The sequence below is a fragment of the Caenorhabditis briggsae genome (assembly GCF_000004555.2).
Source record: "Caenorhabditis briggsae complete genome, chrV, whole genome shotgun sequence".
Taxonomy (NCBI): Eukaryota; Metazoa; Nematoda; class Chromadorea; order Rhabditida; family Rhabditidae; genus Caenorhabditis; species Caenorhabditis briggsae.
The window spans coordinates 553,879-569,453 of NC_013488.2; the positions used below are offsets into that span (position 1 = coordinate 553,879).

A 15,575-nucleotide genomic window follows, 5' to 3' on the forward strand; every position below is an offset into this window, starting at 1 on the left:
AACCAATAACCATAACTATTCGCAGAGCATTCTAGTTTATATCAATCAATCAAATCTGATTTATTTATTTCCATCAAAACAAAAGTATAAAAACTGCAAATTATTTTTTACCAGTTGAAGAATGATTATCCGAGTTAACAGCAGACACTTTTGAGCTCTTCGTAGTTGATGGGGATTCCTTTCCGAGTATGTAATTTCGAAAGCGATCAATCATAAAAAGTGCAATTAGAGGATCCATAGCAGGATATAGGCAACAAGTGACACCAACTAGATTTCCAGCTTTTCCAACTTCGATTTCAAAAAGTGGAAGAATGAATATAAGACCAACTGGCATGTACTGTGTGAAGCAAGGGAGAAGGGTTTGGAGACCAAGGGTCCAGAATAGTTGTTTGTTGAGAGCACGGGTTCGCTTGCTCATTTGAGTTGAGAAGTCGTTCAGTTTTTTGTAAGTTTTATAGGCGCAAACAAGACAGGTTGTGAAGCAGAGACTCTGAAAAAATTGAATAAAAAATACGTTTTGTGTTGTTCGATTAGTCTAATTACCATAATATTGCAACTCAAAAATGCTCCAAACAAATCTGGAAACTGAAAAATACGACCTCCATCTTCTCCATGAACCTGTAAGTTATAATTCAACAGTTAACTCTCCATTTGTCACTTACATAGTACAATGGCGCAATAAAGGCAACTTTGTCAATATCTTCGTCATATAATTGCATTGTTACATTACGAAAATAGTCTCTTTTGAGCTGATTCGGTCCAAAATTGAAAAAAATAGAGGATCCCCAAATAGTGAAAAGAATAGCTGGAGGGAGTAACCAGAGGTATACTTTGTTTCCTTCGAAGTAGTAGAGTTTGTTGTTTCTGAAAAATTCCTAGATTCAAAAAGTAAGAAATTCGAGACTGACCTGCAAACCGCAATGTAACGAAAAATGAAGTGGGTGGCGAGCATGGAGATACAGAATGCAAATGAGCCGCAATACAGCGCTAAAATACCCGATAAGTCTGAATATTTCAGAAATCTACTCACTTGACATCAAAACACCGGCGGTTATATGATGCTTCAGAATGCTATTTACGTAGAACAGAATTCCAGATCCATGTAAATGCATCACCTGAAACATCTCATTGTCTCATAACTTATCGTTAAACCTATGTCTCCTACACTGTTAAGTTTGAGCTCAATTATCTCGGCTCCTATAAGAGATATCAAAAATGTGTCAATTGATAAAATGCTTGAAATGTTTTGATAAACAGTTTATAATTTGACTTCTTTTTGATATCTTCGACAGGAACCGAGATAAATTGGCTTGAAGTTATAAGTTAGGGGCCCGTCTATTAGAGGTTTTACGGTATTTATGTTTCCCAACTTACCGGTAGAGTTAGAATCTCAATTGTTGCGTAGATTATAGCGTACAACGAAAATGAAATCATCATGATTCGATATCTTCCGAACGAGGATCCAGCTCGGATCTTGATCAGATAAAGGAGTACGGTATTGGCAATAATGGCAATAAAGAAACATGAGAACTGACAGATTCGGAGATATGGAGAAACCGCCATTTTTAGCTCTACTGGTCTACTGGTGGTACCACCACATCTTTTATACCAGTTTTCTATATTTTCAGAAAAAATGCGTATTCGGGGGGAAATAAGAAACAATGGGGCGCTATGAAAAGATGACGGAAAACAGAGTTTAATACGTTAGCAAAGGATTAGGGTAGTTTAGTCATAACTTGACGCATTAGGGAAAAATAGAGTTGTTTGGTTGGAAGATTCAAAGGGAATGTGTTTAGATCAGGGAAAACAGAGATATCAACCATTGGGAGGAATTACTGTAGATGTTTGAAGTCTAGTTCCAAAGGAATTTGGTCAAGAATAGTTTTTTAAGAATTGATCTGTATTTGAAAGTGATAATTTTATTTTTGCATAGTAACGACTCTTCAGAATACACCACAACATGAAAACCTTCGATAAGTAATATCATGAAACCTGTAATAGAAAGACCCCCAGACTCTCAAGTTTAAAATGAATTATCTCGGCGAGGTATAAAAAATCTGTCAACTGATAAATTGTTTGTGTTATTATGAGAAACATTTTATCAGTTGGCAACTTTTTCACTTCCTTTTACAGAAACCGTGCAAAAGTGACTGGAAGTTAAATGTTAGGGGCCTTAATATTACAGGTTTTACGGTATACGCTTTTTTCATTCTTTTTTCGAGGCATTTGTTATGAAATATCTTATGAGGTTCTACAAAATATGAAGAAAAAAAATACTATTTCAAATATTCACTGTCTATAATTCTTTTTTTAAAAATCATACAGAATTTAAATTATATGATCCGGAATGGTCGATCTTCTCTCTTCATTGACAGCCGACACCTTTGAAGTCTTCGAAACTGTATGAAATTCTTTTCTCAACACAAAGTTTCTGAATCGATCAATCATGAAAATCGCAATTATTGGATCCATGGCGGGATACAAACTGCACGCAGCTCCGACCAGATTTCCGATTCTACCGAGATCGAATTCAAACAATGGAACAAAAAACATGGTGCCGACTGGAATGTACTGTGTAACACAAGGCAGAAGTGTTTGGAGACCGAGTGTCCAGAATAGTTGTTTATTAAGTGATCTGGTTCGTTCGCTCATTTGAATTGTTAGATCGTTCAGTTTACGATACGTTTTGAAAGCGCAGACCACGCAGGTTGTGAGGCAAATGGCCTGAAAATCGTTTGTCAAGAAATCAAAACACAAAAATTGTCGCATACCATAATTGTACAACTGATAAAAGCACCGAAGAGATCGGGAAACCGAAAAAGACGTTTTCCGTTTTCCATACGAGTCTGAAACGAACGACAACAAATAAAAATTTACAAAAAAACAAGATGACTCACAAAATACAATGGACCCATGAATGCAATCTTATCAATATCTTCCTCATACAGCTCCCATGCCACGCGGCGAAAAAAATCTTTCTTGACCTGATTTGGTCCAAAATTGAAGTAGATCGAGAGAGTCCAAATGACAAATAAGATGGTTGGTGGGATGAAAAGTTGGTAAATTTTGTTACCATCGAAATGATATAATTTGTGAGGTCTGAAACGGAACTTTTGCATGGGGGAGCGAAAAAATGGCATGCTTGTAAACGGACCACATCCGGGCCCTACCATAGTTTCTTTTAGGATCAACATATTTTGAATCATTTGATTTTTGATATGATAGAACTCAGGGAGAGCTAGAGAAGGATACTATTTGGTGAACTGTATCTTGCCCATGAACAGAATTATAGGCAAAACGGACCAAATAAACCGACAGGGCCCAGCTCTGCCCGGATTGGTAACTTTATAGCTTGAAACTTTGTTCATATGTAGACAAGAGACAGTTTTTCAAATAATATTATTTTTTAGTTCTCGTCGAGTTCTATCATATCGATATTAGTTGATCCTAAAAGAAACTATGGCAAAGCCCGTTTTCAAGTCAGATAATTAGATGCTCACTTGCAAACAGCAACATATCGAAAAATGAAATGAGTGGCGAGCATAGAGATGCACAGTGCAAAAGATCCACAGTACAATGCTGAAACAGGATCATGATATCAGTTTGTAGTATAAATCAAACTACATGACATGAGTTCCCCGATAATTGGATTGAACTTCAGCACACTGTCCACATAGAACAAGACGCCAGATTTATGAATGTGAAGGACCTGAAAATTCCTAAAATGACAAGATTTTCTAAATTTATAGATACCGGCATTGTGAGAATCTCAATAAATGCATAAACAATTGCATACATCGAGAAGGAAATCATCATGACTCGATAGCTTCCAAACGAAGTTCCAGCTCGCATTTTTATCAGGTACAGTAGCAGTAAGTTGGCCGATACCGCAATGGAAAACGCAGAAAATTGACAGATACGAAGCAATGGTGTCACCGCCATGAGAAAAAGTAAGTAGAAAGTAAAAATAAAAAAAATGAAGTCAATTTGTTTTATATATACTCCAAAATCTTGTTATTTATACTCCATGTGTCCCTTCCGCCTACCAGTTAATCACATAGAAGTGTGTTTGGAAGAAACTAAATTTTTGTTAGGTTATGGATTAGTCAATGATCTGAAAACTGGAAAACAATGGGAAGCAACATAATGAAAGAATGGACACTATTTGGAAGATTATGTCTTCTTGTTTCCAGAAACGATTTTCGGTTTTCCACCGGATGTTTGATAAGCCGAATAACGAGATGTGGCTGTATGAAGTCTTCTTTCCGCACAGCCTGTAGGATAATGAAATTGAAATCAGAAATAGTCTGAGAACTTACAAAGAACGGCTTTCTTGAACTCTCTGATGCAAAAAATTGCGATTAGAGGTTCTAAACACGGGTACACTGCTAGGCTGCCAGCAGTGAAGCTTGCCAAATAACCAGTTTCAATTTCAAGTAGCGGTAATGTGACTTCCAAACTGACTGGGATGTACATCATGAACAGTGGGAGAACTGTCTGAAAAAGCTTAAAATTGTTGGGACCAACAATCAAGGCTGTGGGAAACGGGGCCGCGGCTTTTTGGGTATGCTACTACTTATATGGGTAGGATTCCACGGCATAGCGGCTTTAGAAGTTTCCCATTGGCTGAGCTAACTTCCGAAAGAACGGACTGTTTAGTCCACGGCAACCTACCCACGACCTGAGTCCTGACCGGCCGCGGCCGTGATTTGCAGTTTCTTGGAGGTAAGTAGTTATGATCTTATGTTTAGGCTCTTTTAATGTTCGTTATAGTCACTAAAGTAATAAACTAGGTCACCAGATGTGGTCCGATGAGACTCCGGGTTGACCCACGTCCCAAGCCACGGCCGGCCGCGGATCTGTTCTTGACAGCCTCCCCCACTATAACAAAATTATCTTACTTGGAAAGTCAATGTAGCGAAAAGTTGTCGATTCAACTCGATGGTCCTCTTGCTCATGTTGTTTCCTGCCTTTTGCATTTTCAAATAAATTTTACTCGCACAGAAAACTATAATTGCAAAACATCCACACTAAAATCCCATTTTTTTAAATTCAAGAACCCAAAACTCACAATAGTGACAACACAAGCAACCAGCAGCATAAGATCCCAAAACCTCCAGATCTTCCGCCCATTTTCATCAATCGACCAGTACATCACAGCGATAAATGGAACTTTTGTCGAGTCCTCATTGTAATATGTTTTCAGTTCGTTCCTTTTCAAAATCCTTATTGAAAGCAGCAAACTTTTTGATGACTCACTTCAAATACATTTGCTTTTCAATACTATTCGACATTCCGTAAAACACAAAAAGGTACCACGCAATGAAGCAAACTAGACAAGGGATGAAAATTCCACAGAGAATAGCTGCCTCGTGATGAGCTAGAAAATTTGGTCTGGAATTTCAAGATGTTGGTCTGGAATGTAAGGCATATCGAATTTCCGAACAATGTATACCTGCAAACTGCCACGTAGCGATAGCTGAATTGTGCAGCTAGAAGGGATATCACAAGAGCAAACGAGCCGCAGTAGAGACCTGTGGAATTCAATTCTTTCTTTTCATTTTACAGTAAGCACTCTAATAGAACTCCTCCCTAAACCGTCAACTTTGAGTTCAAATATCTTGGCTCCTGTCAAAGATATAAAAAAGTGATCAACAAGAATCACCATTTTTCAAATTTTTTGTTTGATCTCCAAACCCGATTACATTCAAACTCACTTAACCTCCACTTTCCTATCACGTCATCTTTTTTTTCTATTTTTGCGAGTCTCAAAGTATGCTTGTGCACACACTAATCTTTGTATTTTGCTCGCTAGATCACAGACTGTTCTTCGAATTTCGCTCACCTGATTAATCACTAATGAGCCTATCTTTTCGTTTTCTAAGAAAATTTTGAATTTGAGCAACAAATATTTTGTAGATACATTTTAAGTCTGTGAGGAACTCACAAGTTATGTGATAGCCAAGTATGGGATTGTATTTTAATGGACTTTCCATGAGAACAACGCACGCCGGGCTTTTGATATGGATTATCTGGAAAATTGGAAATATTCAAAAGCTACTGTATTGCTTTGATAGGCGAAACCGACAACCATGAGCTCAAGTAACTCGATTCCTGGGAAAGGTATCAACAATTTTTCAACTGACGGATTATTTATCATAATATCACCAATATTTTATCAGTTGACAAATTTTTGATATCTTCTACAAGAATTGAGATAATTGAGCTCAAAGTTGAATGTTTGGGTGATAAAGACCTACCGGCTGAGTCAAAATCTCGATCCACTCGTACAACGAAAAGTACACAGCAAAACTGAACATGACATACCGATAAGTTCCGAACAGCTTTTTCGCTTTTGTCACAATTAAATAAACAAGAATTGAGTTGGAAAATTGGGCACCGATAAATCCAATGTATTGAATAATATGAAGATATATCATAAAAGACATTGTTCTCTGAAAATTGGCCAAAATTTGGAAGCAGGAAGTGTGATACAAAATGTTGTTGTAACAAGGAGAAGATGTGATGTTTATCATTGGAAAATGACGAGAGCAGAAAAATGCTTTTGACTGGAAAAATCAGTCAACTGTAATGAAAGGTTATGCTACTGGATTTTTTTTCAGATTACGTCAGGTAGGAAGGCTGAATCACTGGGAATTTCAGACACAATTATTTCATTATCTAATAAAATTCGTTTATGTAGATGTTATGAGAATATGAAAATAGACCACAGACACATATTAGGTGTTCAGTTGTTTGAAAACGTGATCAATGTCTGTTAAAAAAAACAAAAGAAGGTGGAAAGGAAAATTTTAGATTTGGGAAAAAAACCTTGTTTCAAAACAGACGACACTGCAGTTCATTATAGAAACCAGCAATGTTCTCGAAACTAGGGTTCAAAACTCTCAATCTTTTCATGGTTAGACTATTCAAAAAAGAATTAGAATGCTGAAAATAAAACTTGAATTTATAATTGAATTTAATTTGGATTTCGGAGAGTTTCAATAGTTCAAGTGGTTTGGAGAAGCGTTGCAATAGCTCAAACCGTCACCTTTGAGCTCAAATATCTCGAAGCGTGTGAAAGATATAAAAAATTTGTCAACTGATAAATATTGCTAATATTAAAATTAACAATTCATCAGTTGACAAATTTTTGATATCTTTCACGGCAGCCGAGATAATTGAGCTTAATGTTAAAAGTTTGGGGGCACTTTTAATACAGGTTTCACGCTATCTAGGAATTTTGGTTTTTCCAGAACTTCCGGTGCGATTAACATGGGATTTATTTTCTCCAAAATAATCAAATTAATTTTTATGGAAATGAATTATATGTATTTAAAAAAACAGTGAAACAAAAAACGAAATACGAGGAAAAATAACCGACTGATTAGAGCGATTGATAAACCAGGAACTTTTTTGCTGTGTCTGTTAAACAGTAAAAATAAGAGAAAATACAAAAAACCGTTCTAGAACAAAACAAATCACAGATTCTATTCATTCAAAGAATTGCGTTAGTACTGGAAGAGTGAATTCCTGAGACTGGACTTGAGAATGTAGTTCGAGATGCCACTTTTCGTTTTTGGCGACCTGGAAAAAAAATTTATCATATTCTTACTTGGAAATCACCGGAGATGATCCCTCTCAGAATTTCTGGGCCCAAAAACAGCACTTTTAGTGACTAAAGAATAAATAAGGCATTACGGTACTTGTTCCAATAGAAGTCCAACCAATCCGTCAACTTTGCGCTCAGTTATTTCGGTTCATATGAAAGATATCAAAAATCTGACAACTGATAAAATATTACTGATATTAAGATAAATAATTTAACAGTTGACCAATTTTTGATATATCAAAGTGTACGTATAAGGACTTTATATTTACACGTTCTTTTTAGACTTTTTATAGTCACTATAAGTCCTGTCTGTTGACATAAACAAGAAATTCTGATATTTGAGGTAAATTCTGCTTGGGCCGTTTTCATGTAATAAGATATCAATTTTAAGGAAATGAATTTCTCTGAAAACTCACACAGTATAAAGTTTTTGAATTCTTTGATGCATAACATGGGAACAATGGGCTCAAGAAATGGGTACACCGCTAGGCTAGCAGCCGTGAAATTGGCAATTCGACCGGTATGAATTTCAAAAATGGGCAGGGAAGTTGCGAGACCAACTGGGATATACATCATGAACAAAGGGAGAATTGTCTGGAAAAAACGCCATGAATGCGATTTATATTTAGTACTTACTTGAATAGTTAGTGTGATAAACAACTGCCGATTAAGCTCCATTGTTCGTCCACTCATATGACCACTGGAGTCTTTCATCTTCTTGTAAATCCTAGTGGCACAATAAACGATAGTCATAAAACAACCACCCTGAAAAATCATTATTTTTTCAATGATTTATGATAGGATGATTTCTTACTATAGTGACAACACAAGCCAGCAATAGACCTATATCGTTAATCTTCCATTTCTTCTGGCCATCCGGACCAACCGACCAGTACATAACCGCAATAAATGCTACACTTTCAGAGTCTTCATTATAGATTTCAGCAAGTTCCGATCTTTAATTTTACAATTGTAGTGTATAAGTTAAACATCTGTGACTCACTTCATGTACAATTGCTTCTCGACAGTGTTGGCCATTCCCCAATAAACGAATTCAAACCAAGCGACAAAACACAAAAAACAAGGAACGCAGAGGTAGAATAGAAGACGTTCTTCGCCATGGGAGAGAATATGGGGTCTGAAAATATTGGGGAGGTGAATACGGTAATTGAAACTTTGACCGAATTCTCTTGGTATTTACCGTAAACACTCTAATAGTATAACGTCACTTTAACCGCCAAATTTGAGCTCATATATCTCGGTTGCAATAAATTATATGAAAAAGTGGTCAACTAACCAAATGTTTATCATAATATTAAAAACATTTTATCAGTTGACAAATTTTCAATATCCTCTACAGGAACCGAGATAAATTAGTTCAAAGTTAACGGTTCGGATTGCCTTCTATTAGAGGGTTTAAGGCACTTAAAACTGTCTGATATTTTTATCATGCTCTAACTATCAGATAGTTAGCTTTAGTTTGATTTAAAAATTTCAAAACGTTTCATTTTTTCATACTTACTTACAAACCGCCAGAAATCTGTAGAAGAACTGAGCCGACAAAAGTGAGATGACAAGAGCAAAACACGCACAGTACAAACCTATAACTGGCCGGATTTCGAGATCTCATCCTCCATAAATAACCTACATGTAATTATGAACCCAACTGACTTGAAATATTTCAACGAACTATCCATAAATACTATACAAACTGGACTCTTTATATGGATAACCGGTTGAGTGAGAATTTCGATCCATGAATAGAACAAGAAGAAAAATGCAAAGCCCAACATTACAAACCGATACATTCCGAATAGCTTTCTAGCTTTTGTAAGGATTAGATAAATGAGTAGAGAGTTGGCTAATTGAGAACCAATAAAACCAAAGTATTGGATGACATGAAGGTAAAGCATTATGTCAAGAATGACACTTTTGTTTTTCCAGTTTTTGGGTTTTATAGCATCCAGCTGAGACTAGAGAAAGGAAATTTGGACTACATTCTAAAATGAATCATTAGGTATGTTTTTGTGTCGCGTTCAAGAACAAAAAGAAAACAATCTAACGGATACTATTCAAACAGTGCGAAGGACTTATGACGATAGAGAAGAGGTCCTGTGTTCTGATTGATCAGATGTGTGAAGTTTCAAAAATCGGATCGAAGTTTTGAATAGGGGTAATTAGTGGTATATTTTCAAGGAGAATAGAGATGTGTTAAAAATGGGCGAACATGAAAAAATAACTTTCTACAGATTCCGTTCATACGAGCCCCTTGAGGTGTTGATCTTGTGGGCTCATTGTTGGAGTTGCTGAGTTGCTACTAGCTGAGTTACTTAAAATAGGTATAAAATATTCCAAAAGTCGGTCCATTTCAAAGATATTGAAAAGTTGTACACCGTACCTTTGATCTTGGAACGATGCCGATAGAAGAGTATACCCTTGGAAACCTAGTATACTTTATACAGGATACAGTCTCATCACACCGAAACCTTGTCGGCTCTTTTTTTTTCAGAAGTATACTGTCTTTAGCACCGCCCATACAATTTTAGGACCATTCATTTCCATGCCTTTCCTCCTGCCATTCATTCATTCACTAAAATGAACCGTACTCTCTACTACGTCTCTTTTCTTCTGATCCTTGCCCAATATTGCTCATCAACTGGCGTTTTGGGGCTTCGGGTGTCTTCTTCGAAAGATGTCGTCGCTCGGATGGAACTACTCGATCGAGAGAACTCTTCAAGATATGGAATATCGTTCGATCTTCATTTGGATCCAAAATACCATGAATTCGTGTTTCCATTTCCACCACCATCATCCAAATCACTGCTCCCAGTTCTTGAGTACACTATTCAAATTATGAAATCTAGAGATGGGGACTTTGTGGGACAAAAATTCTCAACGAGACTCCCAGTTCTTGTCAATGAGCCGTGGATCCACAAAACTGTAACGGACAGAATTGGAATTTCAATTTTCTTATCAATCCGATTCGAATGCCTCCCCAATCACTATGGATCAAAGTGCCAGTTTTATTGCACCAATGGAGAAAACTGCCCAAAAGATGAATGCAAGCAAAAGAAGTGTCACAATAGTAAGTTCAAGTTCAGCATAACCGATCCATTAAATTTGCATTTCAGATTCTCAATGCCTTTTCAATGGAACAAACTCAAAATGCATCTGCCAAGCTGAATATTCCGGAGAACTCTGTGAAATCAAAATCACCAACAGCCCAATTCCAATCTCCACAGACAATGTTATTCTCTTCAGTCTTCTTGTTCTATTCATTTTCCTTTTTATCGTAACTATCGCTACCGTAGTTACCTTCACCCGTCGTAAAACTCTTCGTAAAGTTAGTGAGCCAGTTGACGACTACTATTACGGAAAATATCACCTTGAATCTGGGAAACTGCAGATCTTGACACCCCCACATGTAATTTTTTCTATTTTGTGATAATAGTTTTATTATGTTTTCTGCGGTAAAAATTTCAATTAATAAAAAATACATAAAAAATTCTCAAATTCGTTTTTTCTTGTCTATCCATACTTTTCAGGGAATACGTTTTTTAAAATGAATTTATAAATTATCATCAAGTATGACTTTCATTCGGCCGAGAAATTGAGCTGACTGACCGACCGCCGGTCCCAGCCGACCGACTGCCGACCGAGCTGACCGACCATTTGCCGTGAAAAAATACTGCGTACGCAAACATTCTGCGACATGTTGACGCGCAAATGACGAATTCGGTCGGCTGTCGGTCGGCTGGGTTGGCGGTCGGCCGGCTGAGAACGAATGTAAGCCTTACAGCACGTAGATTATTACTAAAAATGTTGCTTTTCTGACCTCCAAATCTGAAATGTTTCGTGTCATAATCTGATTTTAAGAATTCCTTGAAATGCTCTTTTGAGCAAGAAAAACGTAATGGGTTTATTCTGTGCTTGAAGTTTCGTTTACTGCGAAAAAGAAGAAGTGTTTCATATTCTAAGAAGATTCTACAAGTTTGGGCAGATGACGTTAGAAGGTCTTGTTTTTCGGGTACGTAAGATTAATCCTAAAGTCTAATACTTCTCCCTATTCTTTAAAGATTTTTTCCCTATTCTTTCAGACAATGAAGTTCTCTAAAACTTCCGGAAAACTATCATTTCGTTTTTTTTTGTATGCCAAAACATAGATCATTTCCAAGAAAGGTCTCAATATTTTGAATTTTTGCAAAAAAGAGGGACACACCGAATTCTCATTAAAAACTTCCCGAATCTTCTGTTTATTTACACCCTCCGGCTATTTAAATAAATACAGAGCCTCTTTTTCTAGACAACTCGAAGATGGGTAAGATTTTGGTTTTGATTCTCTTATTCTGTCTTTTCCATAGAATTTTTATTCTTCCACTTATATTGAACTAAGATCAGATAAGAAGAATGGGAAGACAATAACCAGGGTACGGCAGGTTTTGTTTTTTCTTTGGCAAGGGTAATCCTCAAGATTTCCCTTATTAAGAATTCTCGAAGAGAGTATTTTAGCATTTTTACATGCATCGGTAGATCGTGTTCTCTAACGGCTCATTGAACAGTTGACGCTTTTTTCTAGCCATGTAGTCCTTAATTACAATCGTTTACCTTTATCACTGACCATCTTCTCACCCAACAACTTCAACTCAAATTCCATTCTGACGTTTTGTTTTTTCTGAATTTCTTCAAAGCTTATTACTTCCATTTACCCAAATTTTCTCCTAAAGTTATCGAAAATATTTTTGGGTTTTTAACTAGGAGTGAGAAGCAGCTGGAGCAAAATAACACTGTTTCGATGTTGCGAATCTGAGGTGCTCAGAGGAAAATGATGTCATTTTTAAAATTTCAAATTAGTATATTTCTGTTTTCGAAGTTAGTCATTCAAATTAGTTCTAAAAATCTCCTACACAAATAAACGCCAAGCGGTCAACACATACCGTAAAACATGTAAACGAACCCCTCACTCTTAAATTTGAGCCAATTTATCTCGTTCCCTGTCAAAGATGAAAGAAAGCTGTCCACTGATAATATGTTTATCATAAGATCAAAAACATTTTATCAGTCGACACATTTTTGATATCTTCCATAGGAACCAAGATATGCTCAAAGTTAACAGTGCGGGGGCCCTTACATTACAAGTTTCGCGGAATATGAATTCGATCGTTAAATTAGCTTATAGTAATATATAAATTGTTAGCTATGAAATCTTTGAATTTGAAAATTCAATAGTTTCTAGTTGAAATTGATCAAATCACTTTTTTTCCGGTTCAAAAACTAGAAGCAACTTTTGTTTTTCGACCAACCCACGCTTTCACCGCTTCACTTGTCTAGATTGAAAACAAAGAATTCCATTCAAACAACATTAATAACTTTTATCGAATTTTGATTGGATTGCTTATGGGCGAATGAGTTCTTTTTTAATATTTATTTCGAATTCTGGATTATATTTTTCTGACGTTAATCAACTTAGGAGTTCCGAATTGCTTGACCTAACTACCAACTCTATAACCAAGATTCTAAATTTGTCACTTGTATGTATTTTTTTTGCTTAACAAATCAAATTATGTTTGTGATTAGATTTCCAGATTTTTTTTTGCCTTGAGACAAAGTTCAGGTGTTTTTTTCAAATTACGAGATAGAATTTTGATAAAAAGTCTAGTGAGAGTTAGTTAGGTCATGAGATTTGGTTTCGATTAAAAATTAAAAATCTACGAGATGTGGGAAATCCACAAATTGTGTCACACGAAGCGTTTGATCTAGGGAAAATGAGGTCTGTCTCAGATGAAGTTTCCTTGTTCAACCTAAATTTTTGTCTATGTATTACCAGTGAACAATTTTTTGTGTGTTCAGAAAGATCATTTCTTGTCTACTTCCCCTATATATTATCTCATTATGTATTCCTCATTCATTCATTTTCAGATGATGTTGTTGGACTTTCAACAAACATACGCTCATGTCACATTCGGTTTATCCATTTTTTCAAACAGTCTTCTGCTATCCTTGTTGATATTCCGAAGAGACAAAAATCTGGGTAGCTACAAGTACCTAATGTTTGCTTTTTCGTTTTTGGGACTTTTCTTTTCAATAGTGGATTTTTCCAATAAACCTGTAAGTAGATATTTGAGCGCATTTGAAATTCAATAATTTTATTTTTCAGATGGTTCATATTTATGGTGGAGCGTACTTGGTGTTTAGTCTCAACTCTCTTGGTCTCCCGCATTTTTTGGCAAATTGGTTTAACGGTAAGAAGATTTGATATAAAGTTAATCTGATTTGTTTTCTATTATTGCAGCTCTAAATTGTTCTTGTTACGGAATGACAATTTCATTATTGGCTGTGCACTTTATCTACCGGTACTTGGCGGTTTGTAGGTACTCTTATAATTTTAGATTTTCATTTTTGTGATATTGGAAACTTTCAGACCGAACCAAATGAATTGGTTCATGTGGCCTCACACAATAGTCTGGTTCATTTTTTGCACGGAAATTTCATTTGAATGGTGGATTACAGCTGTTCTGTATGCGGGGGAGACTCGTCTTATTGATGAGCTTGTCAAGTGAGTTTTGTTCCGGAAATTAGAAAAAATGAGAACGATATTTCAGAGACTCGATGAAAACTAATTACAATTTGACAAAGGGTGAATTCATCTATGCTGCTTCCTTGTACTATGTGAGTCGTTTTCTAGAATTATTTCTAGAATATTGTGTTGGTTTTTAGAGAATGAATGAAAAATGGGAGAAGACAATTTCCTGGCCAGATGTACTGTTTGCTGTAAATATTGTAAAGTTAATTGTGAGTTTTTTTAAACAAAAAAATTACCGATGAACATTCATAGTATTGATTTAAGCTTATAATGCTTCTGAGATCCAGACTTGTAAAGACCATACTTGCAAAATCAGGGCCCGGCCCGGGCCCATGGCTCTTTGGCCCGGCCCAGCCCGGTGGGCCCGGGGTCTCCAAATTTGAAAAAAATTTTGAGATTTTAGCAATTTTTTTGTGAAAAAATCATTTTTTATGGACACTCTTATTTTGAAATTTTTTTTACTTTACAGAAAAATAGTCAATTTTTTTCTATTGACCTCAAAATATTTTTTTAAAAAGACATAAATTTTTTTCTGAAAACCCGTGCCGAGACGGGCCGGGTCCTGAAAGATCTGAAAAAGCCCGGCTCGGCACGTTGCAAGTATGGTAAAGACTTTTGAAATTTCTCCCATTGTTTCTTTTAGAATCATTGACCAATTGACCAAGTAAATTTGATATGATAGAACACGACGAGTACTACAAAGCGATACTATTTGAGAAACTACATCTTGTATTTGAACAAAGTTACAAACAAAACAAACTGAAAAAAAAACAGGCCCGGCACGGCTGGTCTTAGCCACTTTATGGCTTGCAACTTTGCTCATAGACAATATACAGTTTTCTAAATATCATCATTTTATAGTACGTGTCAAGTTCTATTACAGCTACTATGACAGATCCAAAAAAAAAAGATTGCCAAAAGAAATAATGGCCGTACCCGCAAAGGCTTTGCAAATGCCCATTGAAAAAAAAAAACATTTTTCAGACCATCTGTATGACAATCGTTCTCTTCTGCGGAATCTCCACATTCCGTAAACTCCGAACCCTTCGTCACACTTCGAAACGGACCACAAACCTTCAGCAACAACTCTTCAAAGCATTAGTAACCCAAACTGTAATTCCAGTGCTCACTATGTTCCTCCCAGCTGCAGTTATGATGATTTCACCTCTGTTCGAAGTAACTCTAGGATCCTACGAAGGTCTTATCATGACAGTGATCACCACGTACCCATGTGTCGATCCGATGGTTGTCATATTTTTCGTCAAAGACTTCAGACATGCAATCTGGCAGACTATCAGATGCAAACGATGTCTTTACAGCCGAGAAACGTATTCGCTTCGTGGAACCGCTGTGTCTTTTATCACCGAACCAAATTGACGAACT

The 15,575-nt window shown here is 36.3% G+C and overlaps 6 protein-coding genes across 6 annotated transcripts; 2 read left to right on the forward strand and 4 right to left on the reverse strand.

Moving 5' to 3' along the window:
• Positions 1 to 100: 100 nt before the first annotated feature.
• Positions 101 to 1,563, reverse strand: Cbr-str-130 (the record flags this gene model as incomplete). The annotated part of the gene is made up of 6 exons (XM_002635092.1): positions 101 to 490; positions 544 to 618; positions 663 to 864; positions 909 to 987; positions 1,031 to 1,115; positions 1,375 to 1,563. 6 exons carry the CDS (start codon positions 1,561 to 1,563, stop codon positions 101 to 103), a joined length of 1,020 nt encoding a protein of 339 aa, XP_002635138.1.
• Positions 1,564 to 2,328: 765 nt separating this feature from the next.
• Positions 2,329 to 3,942, reverse strand: Cbr-str-129 (the record flags this gene model as incomplete). Its single annotated transcript, XM_002635091.1, has 6 exons — positions 2,329 to 2,724; positions 2,772 to 2,846; positions 2,898 to 3,099; positions 3,501 to 3,579; positions 3,625 to 3,709; positions 3,754 to 3,942. 6 exons carry the CDS (start codon positions 3,940 to 3,942, stop codon positions 2,329 to 2,331), a joined length of 1,026 nt encoding a protein of 341 aa, XP_002635137.1.
• A 231-nt stretch (positions 3,943 to 4,173) lies between these two features.
• CBG11364 lies at positions 4,174 to 6,449 on the reverse strand (the record flags this gene model as incomplete). Its single annotated transcript, XM_045236514.1, has 8 exons — positions 4,174 to 4,274; positions 4,320 to 4,497; positions 4,902 to 5,030; positions 5,072 to 5,213; positions 5,260 to 5,394; positions 5,456 to 5,534; positions 5,948 to 6,032; positions 6,261 to 6,449. 8 exons carry the CDS (start codon positions 6,447 to 6,449, stop codon positions 4,174 to 4,176), a joined length of 1,038 nt encoding a protein of 345 aa, XP_045094550.1.
• Positions 6,450 to 6,771: 322 nt separating this feature from the next.
• On the forward strand, positions 6,772 to 6,816 carry CBG26878 (the record flags this gene model as incomplete). Its single annotated transcript, XM_045236515.1, has 1 exon — positions 6,772 to 6,816. The coding sequence occupies one exon, from the start codon at positions 6,772 to 6,774 to the stop codon at positions 6,814 to 6,816; it is 45 nt and encodes a 14-aa protein (XP_045099171.1).
• A 682-nt stretch (positions 6,817 to 7,498) lies between these two features.
• Positions 7,499 to 9,525, reverse strand: Cbr-str-145 (the record flags this gene model as incomplete). Its single annotated transcript, XM_002635089.1, has 7 exons — positions 7,499 to 7,587; positions 8,029 to 8,206; positions 8,249 to 8,377; positions 8,427 to 8,568; positions 8,616 to 8,750; positions 9,135 to 9,213; positions 9,261 to 9,525. The coding sequence occupies 7 exons, from the start codon at positions 9,523 to 9,525 to the stop codon at positions 7,499 to 7,501; spliced, it is 1,017 nt and encodes a 338-aa protein (XP_002635135.1).
• A 682-nt stretch (positions 9,526 to 10,207) lies between these two features.
• On the forward strand, positions 10,208 to 15,569 carry Cbr-str-90 (the record flags this gene model as incomplete). Its single annotated transcript, XM_002635088.2, has 10 exons — positions 10,208 to 10,697; positions 10,744 to 11,036; positions 13,291 to 13,449; positions 13,529 to 13,717; positions 13,767 to 13,851; positions 13,902 to 13,980; positions 14,031 to 14,165; positions 14,212 to 14,278; positions 14,327 to 14,401; positions 15,177 to 15,569. The coding sequence occupies 10 exons, from the start codon at positions 10,208 to 10,210 to the stop codon at positions 15,567 to 15,569; spliced, it is 1,965 nt and encodes a 654-aa protein (XP_002635134.2).
• Between the last annotated feature and the right edge of the window lie 6 nt (positions 15,570 to 15,575).